Source organism: Rattus norvegicus, chromosome 6 (assembly GCF_021556685.1).
Source record: "Rattus norvegicus strain SHRSP/BbbUtx chromosome 6, alternate assembly SHRSP_T2T, whole genome shotgun sequence".
Classification (NCBI taxonomy): Eukaryota; Metazoa; Chordata; class Mammalia; order Rodentia; family Muridae; genus Rattus; species Rattus norvegicus.
In genome coordinates this window covers 59,353,266-59,369,470 of record NC_141539.1, presented here as the reverse complement: position 1 = coordinate 59,369,470, position 16,205 = coordinate 59,353,266, and the positions used below count along the sequence as shown (strand labels likewise).

The 16,205-nt window shown below is 41.5% G+C and overlaps 1 protein-coding gene and 1 pseudogene across 3 annotated transcripts in view; one reads left to right on the top strand and one right to left on the bottom strand.

Annotated features, from left to right (window-relative positions):
• The window catches only part of Crppa (CDP-L-ribitol pyrophosphorylase A), a 277,017-nt gene extending 265,408 nt beyond the window's left edge, over nt 1-11,609 (bottom strand). For 2 of the 3 annotated variants that reach the window (XM_087554170.1, XM_087554169.1), the window contains exons 1-2: nt 11,164-11,609; nt 2,989-3,265 (exon numbers count right to left, since the gene is read on the bottom strand). In XM_087554170.1, the coding sequence (XP_087410296.1) occupies nt 2,989-3,265; nt 11,164-11,414 (528 nt within the window). In that variant the 5' untranslated portion in view covers nt 11,415-11,609. 3 annotated transcript variants of the gene reach the window in all.
• Nucleotides 11,610-15,512: 3,903 nt separating this feature from the next.
• On the top strand, nt 15,513-15,629 carry LOC120093463 (small nucleolar RNA SNORA17; annotated as a pseudogene).
• The last annotated feature ends 576 nt before the right edge of the window (nt 15,630-16,205 follow it).

The following is a 16,205-nucleotide window of genomic DNA, read 5'->3' as shown; positions in this document are numbered from 1 at the left end:
TCATGATTATTCCATTCATGAAAAGAGTCCTTTCCCATCCACAAAACCAAGGCAATGTCTCCAAAAGAAACCATATTTCTTATGTCTTTTCCAAAAAATTAATGTCATAAAGTTTTGGTTCTGAATCATGCTTTTAAATGTAATTAGAAAGGCCCAGATTTCATTAAAAGTACAAGTTGTTGATTTTAAAATACATTTTAAGTTTTAATATGTGATTAAATTTTAAAAATAGTTTGAGTCACAGTTTAAAAAATGACAGTTGAACAAGAATTTCCACAAATGTTTGTCAAAAAAAAAAAACAAAAACAAAAACAAAACAAAACAAAACAAAAAAAAACAGCTCTCACCTCAATAGGAATAGAAGATAATTTATTCTGGAGCCAAATTTGACTAATCATAGCCTGGGAACACAAATTTAGGTTACTTTAAATTTCATGTTCCAACATGGAAGCCATTGCATAAAGTTTTTATAGTAACAAAGCAGAGAAAGTCATAAATCAAGACACTTTTCAAATGTAATTGTGGAAATATCACAGAGGAAATGACAGGGAGATGGGGAAAGCTCTCCTATCAGCCACGGTTGCTATCAGATGACAATCTTCGCTTTAGGGTTGGTGGAAGTTAGTGTTCTGCTAAGTTAATAGCTGCCAAAGGCTTTTTATCATGAGTCACAGGATATTACTTCGAGCACAGAGGTGAATAAGGAATGGCTACTCCCGGAGCTAAAGCTAGCTAGAGATAATGTCTGCATAAGTCTCTCAACCTCCAAGATTCCAACCTTTCCATTCCACCACAGCTCTCATCAGTCAATCCACTTTTACAGAGAGCTTCTTTTCAAGAATTCTCCTTGACATACTTTAAAAAATGTACCTGCCATGCGTTTTGATATGCTTTATTAATTGCATAAAACAATGACACCCTGAGCATATTAATTAGAACAAGAAAAATAATCTGTTACTTAAGACACTACCAAGGGGAGTTCAAATACAAAAGCATCATTTTTCAAAAAAAAAGCATAGTTTTATTTAACTATACTATCTCTATATATTGTGTAGTCATTTCCACAGAGACAAACATACAGCCTGGAGGGAAATGCATTAACCTGAGGAAGTAAACAACTTAGAGGTTTCAGTAAGTCTCTGAAACTGACCAGCGACTCTAGGCTTCTCCCTAGTCTACTGGTTATAGAAATAGTAAGAAGTACGCAGCAACTGAAAAAAACAGAACAGCCAAGTTGCCTAGAAGACTTTCAGAGAAGTGAAGCTGCCTAGAAAAGGCAAGTCAGCCAAGATCTTAGAAGAAACTACCTGGAAAGAAACCAGTTAAACTGCCTAGAAGAAAAAGAGATCAAATAAGCTACCTGGGGAAAGGCCCTCTCCAACCCGCTGAGCTGCAGTGTTAACTTAGTTAACTTATTGGTAACTTAGCAACCCGTTGAGTAATGTGACATTTCTAGCTCTCCTGAGCTATACCCACGCTGGTGTAGGTGTTGAGTGTTGCAGCTCCTGGGAGTCTGCTCACCCACATTCTTGTAAATAACACCAATAAAAATCCTTGGCTCAACAAGTTGGGCTTTGGTGGCATCTTAGAATTTTATTGTTGTGAACAGACACCATGACCAAGGTAACTCTTATAACCTGGAACTAGCTTACAGTTTCCGAAGTTTAGCTCATTCTCATTACGGCGAGAAGCATGGACTGAGCTTAGAAGATCTCAAAGCCTGCCCCCACAGTAACACACTTCCTCCAACAGGGCTACACTTCCTAGTAGTACCATTCCCCATGGGTCAAGCACTCAACCACATGTATCTATGGTGGCCAAACTTATTCAAACTACCATAGTACCTTGCTTTAGTCTGTCATTGGTTCTCGATTTGGGATAAACAGACATACATATGTCTTCCTTGGGATAGTGCCACACACTATTTTTCCCCATCTCAAATTTAGACTGCAAACTTCAGTTTGATGCCTGTGCCCATATAAACAGAAGTCTGCCTGATGAACAGAAAAGAGTACACATGTTGTACAGACAGCAATAGGCATTTGTCCAGCCTGTGTTTACCCAAGTGACACAGAACAGAAGACAATCTTGTCCTCTTCAAATGACTAGTGAAAGTGATGCAAAAGTCATGAATGGCTATCCATTCTAGAAAATGAGCCACTGCCGACAGACTCAAGGTACAAAATCAAATTCCATGGGTCAGATTTTTGTTAATGGTGCATATCCTTCACTTCTGCCAGATTTCTATTCAGAAATACAACAGCCTAAGAATTTGACTTATTAAAGTTCTATTTGTACGTATATATATATATATATATTTATAAATTTCATTATGAAAATTTTTAAATAAATAAAAACATCACACACCCAAATTAACCAGACCCAAAGTCTACATAACTTAATGAAAGTATATACAGTTAGAATTGGCATTGAAACAAAAATTGTGAAACTGTACATTAAATTTTACAGCTTCGGTACTAAATTATATTTAATATACTTAACCACCACCAAAACCAAAAAATAAAACTGAGAACAGAATTAGAACTAGGAAAAATGCTTAGCTTTATACCCTTTTTTACAACTTATGTTCATTATCTACAATCTCAGGAAGAAATAAACTAGGTATTCGCTCATATGTGGAATCTAGCCAGTAATGTATGGATATGTGTAAACAAATGTACATGTTGGTACAGGTAGCATGAAGAGCAAAAGAAGAACTAACTGTAAGAGAATAGGAGGGACTGAATGAGCATGACAGGCATATATTCTAGTTATATCCTTAGTCTATTCTTCTCTACATAGCTCATATCACCATAACGATAAAAGAAGCCCATGTCTCACAGTCTGCAATGTTATGACAGCCCTAAAGTAATGTCTTCATGTGGTTGTTCCCACTTAGAGACAGTTGAACATATTTCTATCAAAGCTCAGCGAAGTGACCACACCACCATGTTTGCCCTTTACCCGTTATCAGTATCAAACACTCACCCCATGCTCCTTAGCTGCTAGGACAACTCTCAGGAGGATATCTTCCTCAACAAAAGGTCTCACGGCATCGTGGATAATCACAACTTCTGGTCTAGTGAGTTCACAGCCTGGCTGATCTTCTGCCAGGGCTTTCAGTCCATTGAAAATTGATCTGTGGCGCGTGGCTCCGGCCTCAGCTAGTGAGATGCGCTTATGCCCATACCTCTGAATGATGCTTCTCATCGCTTCCATGTTCTCCCCTGTCACTGTCACAACAATGTCCTTTATCCAGCATACTCTACAAAGAAAGCATGTGTACATTTAATATAAATGAACCCTAAAGCTCATAAAAGAGAACTGAATTTCCAGTATAAATAAGTATCAATTGATCTGCATTAGGAGATTAATCCTCAAAACTCAGTTGCTAGGCTTTTTTATTAAGTCTAAGAATCAGTGAGCATTTCACACTATCAATAACGGTGATTTTTTACACTCTATATGCCTTACACAGAATGGTATATAAAGTATACAATTCCATATATTAGATACATGAGATTTTTCATTTCAATTATATTTGAACAAATCGTATGCTATAATTTTATCTGAGAAAACATGCAAAAGATTGTGCTTTTAAATTTATATTTTTTCCTATTATTTTATCCTGCAGTAGGGTAGAACAATATAAAACATTACTGAGTTCCACACGCTGACTGTCTCGAGATGGTGCCTGAGCTACAACCAACTGCACGAATATTAAAATTAGGAAGCTGATCTCATACAGACCTCCGCCAGACTGATCACAGTCCATTCTGGCCCTGGGATCAAACAAATTTAGCACACTTATACAGTGACAGCAAGTGACACTGGGGACCTGCATGTTCATACAGGCCAAAACCAGGACAAATGCCTCTGACCCACAGTATCAGTCAATTCAGAGTAAAAGTCACTTAAAGTTTCTAATATTTTATATGCCACCTACAAAATTCAATTTAAAATAAGAAAAAGCAAAGCTGTGAGACTATGAACCCCTATACAATGGTAGAATAGTTAAGTCCTGAAAGTAAAGTTTCAAAATCAGAGATAACAGGAAATGCACTAAACAAACATTAAGGACATCTTGTTGTAACCTGCAATGACAGACCCACCTCTAAGCTGTCTCTTACAGGGGTAGTGCTTTCCAGAAGACATTGACATGATAATGTATAGAATAGACTTCTTTAATTTATACAATAGATTCATATAATTCCTTTACTACCTTTCATAATATAGACCATATACCTTTCTATATTTCTATTTTATTTAAAATGAACATAAGATAGAAAAATGCTACTTTTCCACTGACAAAACAGCATTTCTTTGGTTTTGGTTCATTTTGTTTGTCCATGCATTTGTTTGTTTGTTTACATTCACCCTCTGGAGTACAGGTTCCAGGGCAGCACATACAACTCTTATCAATAAGTGTTTATTGAATGACTAAACTGCTCATTGTAACATCTTACACTTGTGTGCTGGTTTTCTTGCTTTTAACCTTATACCCTAAGGCTCCTCAGAGGCACTCAATTACTTTTATATTTTCTCAGACATTTCAAGAAGACTTCAATGATGAAAATCATGCAACAGTATAAAATGCCCATGAGCAATCCGTAGTCTTTCCAAGTGATAAAATCTATAGAATGAGATTACTTGTAAATTTTTCTTTGGTTTGCTTAGCCTATCCCCCATACCACTGTCATCCTTGACAATTCTAGAACTTACCACACCATAGCAGTGTGGAAATTATACTATTCTCAAATATTATAGCAACCGGAAAACCACCATTCTGCACTGCCCCCCCTCAGTGTGTAGTTCTGAAAGGTTCTGGCTCAATGCCTTGTTCTTATAGTCTCTCATGTCTGATACTTCATGAATGGGGTCTTAACTGTCACATCTTATCCCAGCACAGTTTATTCTTGCTACTTCTAGATGATCCCTCTCAAGTTCAAGCCCTAAGGCCATACAACAGGTTCTTGCCCAGACCTGTGTAGAACTTGCCGCCTCCTCCTAGCCCCATAAACACACAGGCCTTCCCTCTGCCATGACCCTCTTCTTTCAAGCCTGGCTGCTCCCTGATAGGAAAGTAATGTGGGTCTGAGATGTCCACGCAGGCACTTGTACCTAAAGATTTGATCCCCAGCTGGGAATGCTAGTTTAAGATATCATGGAACCTTTAGGGGCAAGAGGTATGGTTAGCATTATGAGTCACAGGGCTTTTGAAAGTTAAAGTCAGGCCAGCTTCCAACCTACATTCTATTTCCTGTTAGCTAAGCTGCCCCACTTCAACTACCCTCCCCACATATAACAGGCTGCATCCTCTGTAAAGTCAAGCTTGTCTTCACTTAAATTTATTCTCTCACACTGTGAGAAAACCAATATAGAGGGCAACATATCCTCTTACTAGCATGACTCTGTGGTGCTCTCTTTTTTCTCAGTACTGCCCTTCCTTCTCTCCCTAGCCTACCAACCCATTTCTGAGCCTTACTTGATCCTCAGGTCGAGACGCAGCCCAATCAAGGAACCTTCTTTGACCATAAAGTTGGGTGTGACCTCCTTTCCTTCCACTCCCAAAAGACTTGTCTCCCAAAGGTCATTACGTGCCATGCTGCAGTCTGTAATTTTCTCTCTCATTAGGCTCCTGGTTCTCAGAAAGACCACATCCCAAAACCTGGCACATATGTTGCTTTCAGTAATATTAGTTATAGAAACAGTGAAAATATGGAATCTTTGCTAGCATCTATGGGACGTATGGAGGATTCTACATACAATATCTCTATACGCAGCTCTTTGGGACACATCACTGTGCTCTCAATGTTATGCTTGAGGACACAGAGATAATGACCTGCCCAGTCCTTTCGTTTTCTCCTGGTGTGACTAATCTACCTTTGAGCTCCCCCTGTATAAATGTACTCACACTGCCTCAGAAGGAAAGTCTAACATCTAGAAGAGAGAGAACGTCACTGTGGACCATTCTGCATCTAACACTTCATTTCTGTGACCAGGGTTGAAACATGTGGCATTGGTTGCTTTTGCAGGAAAATAGTCAATTTCCTGTAAACTCTAGTAACTCCAGCAAAGAAAAACTTTCTTTCATTTATTTACTGGGATACTCAACCAATGTCAGCCAAGCATCTAGCATATGCCCTCTCTTGTGCAAGGCAAGAGAAACAACGGTGAGCAGAGAAGGATGGCATTCCTTATATCGCACACCAGATGGTAATAAACATTTGCTAACTAGACAGAAACAATGCCTGCATAATTAGGTGAAAATGCTAGTAAGCTGGGCATGGTGGCACATGCCTTTAGTCCCAGTGTTTGGGAGGCAGAGGCAGGGTAATCCATAGGAGCTTAAGGGCAAGTTAGTCTACAAAGCAAGTTCTGAGACAGCCAGAGCTACACAGGGAAACCTGTCTTGAAAAATGAAGAAGATGAAGAAGCAGAGGAAGAAGAAGGAAGGAAGGAAGGAAGGAAGGAAGGAAGGAAGGGAGGAAGGAAGAGAGAGAGAGAGAAAGGAATTATTAAAAGCTATAAAATTTGTTGATTATTTAACATAGTCCCATATTTTCTTTTTATTATAGAAGAATCATAATAAATATTCAGCTACATCAGTGGCAGAATTTTTGCATAAAGCAAGAGACTAAGTTGACTCCTAAGCCTTTGTTAGTTTCCATTGCATGTTTCTCCAGAGAATTCAGTTGAGATAACTTTTGAAAGTTTAAGGAAAAAATTACAGTCAACTAAAATACAAAAGAGTCGAGGAGAAAAATGAAAGGCTAACGTGGAACATAAGCATTCAAATATCTGTTCAATGATTCCTGCTGTTTCAAATGAATTCAATTAGATGTAAATAATCATAAACAGCCAGAGCTGTATCTTAGGACCACTCCCAGGCAATTGTATTAGCTTTATTAAATGTGTGAGTGTATGTGCACCATACACATACTGTCCAGTGAGACAAGACAGACACAGGTTTGTGAACTGCCATGTGGGTGCTAGAAACTGAACCGGAATCGTCTACAAGGGCCCCAAGTGCTCTTAACCACCGAGCCATCTTTCTAGCCCCAGTGTATTAAGCTGAATTTATGATGGGTCTGGGGTTTCCAGGGGGTGGGGGAACATTACTGTTGGTGAGACAATGTCTAATACAAGTTGCCCTGGAATGCATTACCTACCCCGAGCTGGTCTCAAACAGAGAACAATTTTCCTACATCAGCCTCCTGATTTGTAGGTGTGAACCACCATGGCCAGCTTTAAAATGACTTAAACCACCATTTCTCAAAGTGTGTGTACCAGCAACCATTGTGCATCATCACGCCTTCCTATTAAGTTAAATTCAGTATTGTTGACTAGGCTAAATAAAAGTGAGAATAAAATGCACAGTATAAAATAGGAAAAAGCTCCCTCAAAAAAGTGAAGGTTTAGAAAACACTACTTCATACCACTCAAGGGGTAGAGGGCTTACAATGCTATTTTGTTCAAACCCAGGATACACCCAAGAACTGCAAGCTTTTGTTAAGTACTGTTTGTATTTCAAAGGATTTATTCGCATTCTTTTCGAGTCATAGAATTAAATCTTAATTCTGCAAAAGACGTTTAATAATGTAAAATCATGAGACTGCGGAAGGCCTTAAGTACCTCACACAGTGCACACTGAGTAAATACTTGCTGAACAGAAGCATCTAGCCTACCTCTGAGCTGAAAACAAGTCCACACCAAACCCCCGGCAGCCCAATTCTATCAAATCCGCATGATTGTTTCCTTCCTGGCACATTCCATAGCAAATATAAACGTAGCCCCAAGCTCCATAACACCTACAGACATTTTGAGGAGGAAATATAATATCTCAGAAGTTATTTTCTCCTGGAATAAGGTTACAAGCATGCTCTGCTCAGACAGTTTAATAAAGCCAGTTGAAAGCAGAACATTTACACAAATGCTTACTTACATACCTGGGGAAAATCAAGAGAGTTAACACCTACAGAACGCTCTGACCCAGGCTGCAGAGATGCAGCCTTAAAGGGACAGTGGCAGCCGCAGCTCTCTACCATGACTGCCTTCGTGGAAACTTGACTCTGACTTGCACTGGAGCCTTGTCTACAGAATCTCACCTCTTTGTGCCCATAGAACAAAATGTTGAGTTAATGAAAAAGGCAGGTGTCTCTCCCCTTAGCCCAAACAAGTCTTCTTACCTTGGTACTGTTTTGGGAACCAAAGGCCAATGGCCTTTGTCTGTTTTTGAAGGTCTCAAGGAGAAGGCAACACAAAGCTCTCATCCTGTAGCCTTCACAAGACACAGTAGCTTTTCTTCTCCCCTTCGCTTAGACATGATCTTCTTAATGAATGAAATTCTTCTGTCCTACCATTCAACTAAAGGTATCCTAAGCACCTTTCTCCTTCTGAATCACAAATCACCAGGATCAATACTATCTCTTAAACACTTCTTCCATCTTCCCTCTCCCATTTTTACCAACTCAGTTTAACTCACGCGATCAGTGTGGCACATTTAGGGAAACACTCATAATTCTCATCTGTCTGGCTAACAGAACTTGCAATGGTTTAAACCATTATTATAGAAAACGAGAAGGTAAATAAACCATAAGTTACTACTTTGAAATCTATACCTTGCAGTCTTTAAAAAATAAAATAAAAATCTAAGCCTGGGCCAGCTTCTGTTTCCCAGCACTGAGAGAGGCAGCCGATGAATGCAATCACAAGTTTGCATCTCTATTATGCACACACATACTGGTCTGCAGAATCCCATCTATTGGATCAAGACTAATCTACTCTAATAAAACTATAAATACTGAACAGGGGTTTGGATTGCTAGTGTCTTGCTATAAATTGGGGTTATAATGTTTTGATAAGCGTGAACCATATCAAGGAACAAGTTATCTTAAGCAGGGTCTTCCACCTAAGAGAGGTCAAGAAACCTCAAGAGTTTTAGGGAAAGTTTGGTCAAAGTGCACTTAGTAACTGAGGAAGAAGAGACTGCTTCTAAATAAGCATAGTTGAAGTTCGCCTCATTTGTTTGTTCTTGTGTGGTCGTAATCTTGTCTTTTGAAAAGATATCTTACACTAACCTACACTCCTAATTAACATTTTCTTTTCTTAAATATCTGAAACAAGAAATCCGGTTACTGGTAAGAATTTTCATTTCTATGATCCCCCCTAGTCACCAGCCCCATTTGTTGTATCTTAAAACCAATAACAAAACAAACAACGACAGCAATAAAAAGTAATGCCTTACGCCCTCTGTGACCCAGCTAGCTGCAGGTTTTTCCCAGCAGACTTTAGCCCCAGTCAACATCTTAAACATCCCCAGGTATTGATAAACTGTTACCCAGCAGATTAAAAGACACTGGCCCCAGGCCTGGCCTAAAGTTTATTAACTGTCAATTCCTTTCTATAAACCCCTCATGCAGAGACATCCGTAGAGACAGCATCAACTCTCCGTCAGGAAGATGAGCAGCAGCATTCTCTATGTTCCCCAAAGCTAGGTTTTGACTCATCACTGTAGTGCCTTTCTGTGGAGTTTCAGTCAGTCCCATTGCAAAAGGGTCGCTCCATTGTGGGAACTACGCTACTAAAGCTTTTGCCCCCAGTCAATGACGGTGAGGGATAAAACAATTTCCAACATCAAATCCAGGCAGAACCTTTCTTTAAAGAGTAAAAATTGGGTTCATAGGATAATCAACTGAACTGGGCCACTTTACAGAGTTTTATGCCCTAGACTACACAGTACTTTTGTCACATGGTTTCCTAAAACAAAATTGCATTGACAGTCATGTCATGAAGCATGAAGGACTGAGACTCCTGATCTCAGTTCCTTTTTAGCCAAACAAACAAACAAAACGTAATAAACATTCCCTCTGTTATAACCTGTTGTAATTTATTCCAATTTCCCTAGTGGGCTATTAGGATTTCACACTGCTGTAATCAATTAAGCAAAAATGGAAAGCTCATGTCCTTTTGCTGTATTTTCCACAAATAAATCCTTTCCAACCATTCTTTTACATTAAAAGATTTAATTTTTAGTGTTCACCTATCTCGGGCTACTTTGGTACATGAAAAACAACAACAACAACTTAATAGAAAGCGTTCCCCAAGGGAAAGATGTTAAATGAAAACAGTGTACAATTCCCTGCGTACAGCTCAAGCAGACAAAGATCCGCTGCCAGTATCCACTGGGAGCCATTCCATTGGCGGAAAGATAAACAGCATTTCTAGGATCACTGTGGTGCTAGAATTTTGTAGGTGTGTGCTATTTATTGATAGGATGGCTGTATGAAGCAATCTCTGTACTATCCAGAGAAATAAAAGACACAGACGGGGTGGTAGCTGGAATCGTTTCCAGGTCTGACTGAGTTTTGGACGTAACCAGTGGTCTTGATTACCCTAATCAAGGATGATTGCAGCCCTTTACACACTTCCATTGACCAAACGCCAATACTCAGAAAGTAAAATAATCTGGTGAGAAATTACTTGGTCCCTTTGACTTTTTGAAGTGTGTTGGGAGTTGCTCCTCTGAACAAAATGCCAAGGATGGTGGTTTCTATGGAAGTCTCCTGTAATAGTTATTTATGCTAAATATTGGCATCTATCTTGAAATATAACTAGTCCGATTCAAGGTTTAAGGGATCACCACAGCTGTCCATTTGACGTCAAAAGAGTAAAGATCTTGCAGAACGTGAGCCCCTTTATAATCCTCCCTTCCAGCCTCACCTCAGACCCATCACATCACTACACAAGTAACACATCCTTTCTTCTCTCATTTTTTCTGGAATTAACTTCTGTCTCTGTTCTAAGGGTGTCTCGGCCTCAACCTCACCATTCAATCCCTTCCTGTTACTGAAGGGCTGGAATTGACCTGCCCTTCTCTCTACTATCTGGTTATTTAGCCAGGCCTGACTCTCAGAAGAAAAGTGTTGGCCCAGGAAACTGGAGGTGCGGCCACGACTCTCCTGCGCACGCATGCGCTGTGGCAGCGTGCCCAAAGCACTCCTAGAGCAGCGGTTCCTCGGGCCCCAAGGGGCCTGCGCTGGAACCAAAAGTTCCTTGGTCCCCAAGCACTGGTTAGCCAGGGCCCCAGGCCCGGCGCTCCCCGCCACGCTGTCTGTTGGGTTGGTCCTAGGCTCTGGGGAGCAGATGGCCGGCGCCAGTTACCTCTCCATAGCCTGCAGTGTGTAGCTGATGAGCGGCCTCTCCAGGACCCGGCAGAACTGCTTCGGGGTGCGGACGCCCATCCTTTCTCCGCAGCCCCCAGCCGGCAGCACAGCGGCTACAGTTCCAATGCGGCTCCCGGGCTCCGCCCCGGCAGCGGACAATGGGAACGCCGGGAACGCTAAACCCGCGCCCGCCCGGCCGCTCACGCAATGCCGAGGCTCAGCGGGCCTGCTGCACGGCCCGGACTCCATGGCGAGCAGAGCGCAGAACCCCAAGGTGCAGATGGGAACTAAGAGCGAAACGCCAACACCGGACCTGGGCCGAGATCACCGATCGGACTGAGCGAGGAACGGCGCCGAGCGGACTCAGGGAAGGTGGCCTCGGGTGCTGATCACAGAGGGAGCCAACAAGCCTGTCTTCCCAGCCCGATCCCAGCGCCCCAAGGCAGCGCTCTTCCTGCTCTTCCCTCTATCCCTCCGGGCAGGCCGAACTGAGTCTGTGGTAACAGTCCTTACACATTGACAGTCACACACGGGCAGCTATGCACAACAAAGTCACAGGCCCCATTCTAAATAAGTACAAGTTCAAGGTACAGTTCAATGTGCACCTCGGTCATAAGAATTTCGTTATCCACAGATGGCACCTTGATTCTACCAAATGGAAAGACGAATGGTTAGGGAAAGTCTAGAATCCAGACTGTAAGGTTGATGCCCATCCCTGTCTGCACGTTTGAACCACCAAGCAGAAAGTCCCTGAACTCTGCATTCCAGACTCAAATTTTAAGATTTGAGTGTGTGCAGTCAGGACTGTGGGATGTTTTAAAGTTCCATAGTTGATTCTATTGGGTCAGGGTGTTTTGGTTGTAACCAGAGGAGGACAGCAGCCACACTAAATGCTACATAATCAACAACATCCTCCCGTTAGCAGGAAATAACAAAACAAAACAAAACAAAACAAAACAAAAACAAACAAACAAAAAAAAAACCTCTAGTGGTCATTTTCACTGGCAGGGGAACGTGGGTGCTAAGTAACTTGTGTACGACAACACAGCCAATGACGGCAAGGCAACCATAAATCTTTGGGTTAGAGGTGCAACAAGCGTTGAGAAGTTTCAGGCCTGTTGCTCATGCAGCCCTTATTTAGTCCTGTCCTTCTGGGAAATGTTGATGAAATAGAACGGGTACTCTGAATGCCAAGCACTACTGTACTGAGGATCTGGAATGTAAAATTCTTGAGAGCATGCCCCAGCTTTGCTTTTGGTTTGGGTTGTATGCCCAGCTTCAGGAATGTGACAGGGGCCTAATACTTAGTGAACGAACTGCTGATTGAATAATGGCAAAGGATAAGGAATTATTTGACCATGTATATTATCAATCTTCACCCATCAATAGCTAAATTAGCGTCATTAAAAAAAAATCTTGAGGATTGAAATTACCCAGTTACAGTATTAAATCTCCTTATTTTTATCCACTTTGCCAATTGAAAGCATACAAAAATAAAAAATTCTCTTCTCTCACCCTCCTTTGTCTAATATTCTAAAGCACTTTCTTTTGTTGCTTTCATTGTGACTAATGGGCAGCTTCTGTGCTAACTGAAGTTTGTCGAACTCTTGACCCTTAGATGAAAAGGAAGCATTATAGCTTGCTTATTTGTGCTGCACTGCTGAATGTTTCCTGAAGACAGGGGTATGTGAGGGAGAGAGGGAGGGACTGAGAGACAGAGTGAAGCTGGGGTGGGGGCCAGAAAGACTGATTGATTCTAGGAAAAAGCTCTTTGCCAGGGAGCTGGGTGTTTGATTTGTTAGAGCTTGCTCAAAGGAGACTCTAGAGAAGGCACCATCACATCTCATGGAATAATAGAAGGACTGTGTTACTTATGAAGCCCAGTGACCAGCCCAGAGACAGCAGAGCCCTCATCAGGAAGAAAGCACCAGAGGCAGAGGATCAGGGAAACTGGCCTCCATAAAACCCATGGCCTTTTGTCTTCCCAAAGTGGTCGCTGGTTAGAATTTTTAAATCTCTTCATAGGGGTACATTATTTATGTGTCTTGTGGTGTTAACCATTTCTTTTATTATGCTAGGATATGTTAAGTGTAGGGTTTGTGAAATGAGGAACAAGTGGGTTATGGAACAAGCCACCCAAAAGGACGGAACTTTTACAAGAAAAGAAGGGCTGGTAAGAATGCAGGCAAAGAAGTCGGTATGCTCATGGTGGAAATTTAAATTAGCACAGCTCCATAGTACTGTTTTAGTTAGAATTTTATTATTGTGAAGAGACGCCATGACCACAGCATCTCTTATAAAAGAAAACATTTAATTGTGGCTGGTTTACAGTTTCAGAGGTTCCAGTATAGTCATGGTGAGAAGCCTGGTGGCATGACAGACACAGTGCTAGAAAAGGAGAGGAGAGTTCTACATCTTGATCTGCAGGCAGCAGAAGTGGAGACTGGGCCACACTGGGCATAGCCAAGCATATGAGACCTCAAAGCCCTCCCCACAGTGACACACTTCCTCCAACAAGGCTATTGCCTACTCCAATAAGATCATACCTCCTAATAATGTGTAACACGCTGTTTTCCTCAGCCTCAAGCTCCCAGAGTAACAATTCAGACTCGAAATACATTTACAAATATGTAGGTCATATAGATAGGCTTGTTTCCTAACTAATAACCTAAAATAACCCATTTATACTAATCTATTGTGATAAAAATTTAAAAAGCAGTGGAATCGGTTCCCAAGAAGATCTGAGGGAGCCTACAGCTCCAGCTATCTCACCAGGAATTTGCTCACATCCCCCTTTTTTTTAATTTTTTTTTTACCGCAACACTAATATATATTCTGCCACGTCACTGGTTACCTCTACTGTGATACCATACGTCTGTTCTCACATATTCCCCTGTGATTGCTCCCACCTCGCTCTATCCCAGAATTCTTTCTGCCTACTGGATGTCCCACCTTCTATTCTACCCTTTCCTATAGGCTGTAGGTATTGTTTTGTTTTGTTTTTTTCAATTGACAGGTAAAGCATCTATAAAATACACAAACTATTCTCTCTACAACAGTGCCACTCCCTACAAGCCAAGCATTCATACACATGAGGTATGGGGACCATACCTATTCAAACAACCACCAGGACATAGTATAGAAGGTCCAGGAAAATTAGAAGGTAGACTACCATATGACCGAGCTAGATTTTTGTCCTGTGCATCCCTTCGGAAATAAATTCCGATTATAGTAATGGGTTAATCAAGACACTATTCATAGTTTTTACAGACACAGAATTGGCCTAGCTGTCCAAGAGAAGAATGAATAAAGAAAGTATGGTAGGTTCATAATAGAATATTTGACCATGAAGAAAAAAATCACGTCATAAAAATTTGCACAGAGTAGAAGGACCTGGGAATCATGTCAATGTCAAATATCAAATTTTCTCTCATACAAGGGGGACCATTGAAGTTGACTAAAAGGAAAGAGTTCAATGGGGAGCAAAGGAAGATAAGGCAGTAGAGAGGGTGGATGTGATTAAACACAATCATTCATTCAGGAACGAAAACCTCACAGAGAAACATGTTCATTTCCATAATTAAAAATGATTTGCTTTCCAGTGGAAGGGGAAGCCCTTGGTCCTGCCAGGACAGTAATAAATAAATAAATAATAAATAAATATAGTAATTTTGACCTTGTCACTAAGAATCCATAGATTGTGTATGCTGTATATGAACAAAGTGCAGCAGATTAACTGGTGGCAAGCAAAAGGTCAAACAACTGTTGGTAAAGGCAATATCTTATGCATATTGTGTGGGCATAAACAGTAGACTCCTTTCAATATACTCATTGTAATAGATGTAATTTCCTGTTGCATCAACTTACAGCATCTGTCTTAGGGTTTCTACCACTATGAAGAGACACCATGACCATAGCAACTCTTACAAAGGAAAACACTTCATTGGAGCTGGCTTACAGGTTCAGAGGTTTAGTCCATTATCATCATGGCTGAAAGCATGGTAGCATCCAGGCAGACACAGTGCTGGCGAGTTAGCCAAGAGTTCTGCATCTAGATCAGCAGGCAGCAGGAAAAGGAATGCCACACTAGGCAGAGCTTGATCGTATGAGACCTCAAATCCCACCCCAACAATGACACACTTCTTCCAATAATGCTACATCTACTCCAACGAGGCCACACTTCCTAATAGTGCCACTCCCTATGGACCACACATTCAAACACATAAGTCTATGGGGGCATTCCTATTCAAGCCACCACAGCACCTGACCATCATCTGAGATATTAAGGAGATAGGTTATGCTGCGCAAGTTCTAATCCTCAGCACCCATGTAAAAAGACAAATAATCACTGCCCCCAGAGGCATTGCCGGTGTGGCTGCTGTGTCACATGTGTGTCAGTAAGTGGCAGAGAGGAGAGAAGCTATGTTAAGCCCAACTTTCCCTGGGAAAATATAGCCTGAAATGACTACTTGTCCAGTTCCACACAGGTCTCACGGGGCAAACTATGCCCAAGATGCCCCCTGCTTGACATAATGCACCACATAGGTACCACTAAGAGAAGCAAGTAACTGGTGGAGAAATGGAAGAGAAAGAGAAACAGGGGGTTGGGGATTTGGCTCAGTGGTAGAGCGCTTACCTAGGAAGCGCAAGGTCCTGGGTTCGGTCCCCAGCTCCGAAAAAAAAAAAGAAAGAGAAACAGAAGGATATGGGTACAATGAAGAGAGGCAGAACTGGAGACTTGAAGGTAGAGAAGAACAGCCTGATATAAGCAGTTGGTGATACCACCTGGCATCATGGTGGGGGGTCCTGGCCTGCGCTGCCACTGGGGGCCATGTTTGAGTCCATGGCTCTACAGAGCTTGGATCTGTTACCACCAAAGGCCAGGTGATGTCGCTGGTCTGCAGTGCTGCCTAAGACCATGTTCCTATCTGAGAGTTATGCAGAACTGACCCCATTCCTCCCCTGGGCTTATGTAAGAGCTGCCCCTGGGTGTGTGAGAACAGAAGAGCTGACCCTGCCCTCTAGCCAGCTGTAGTCCTT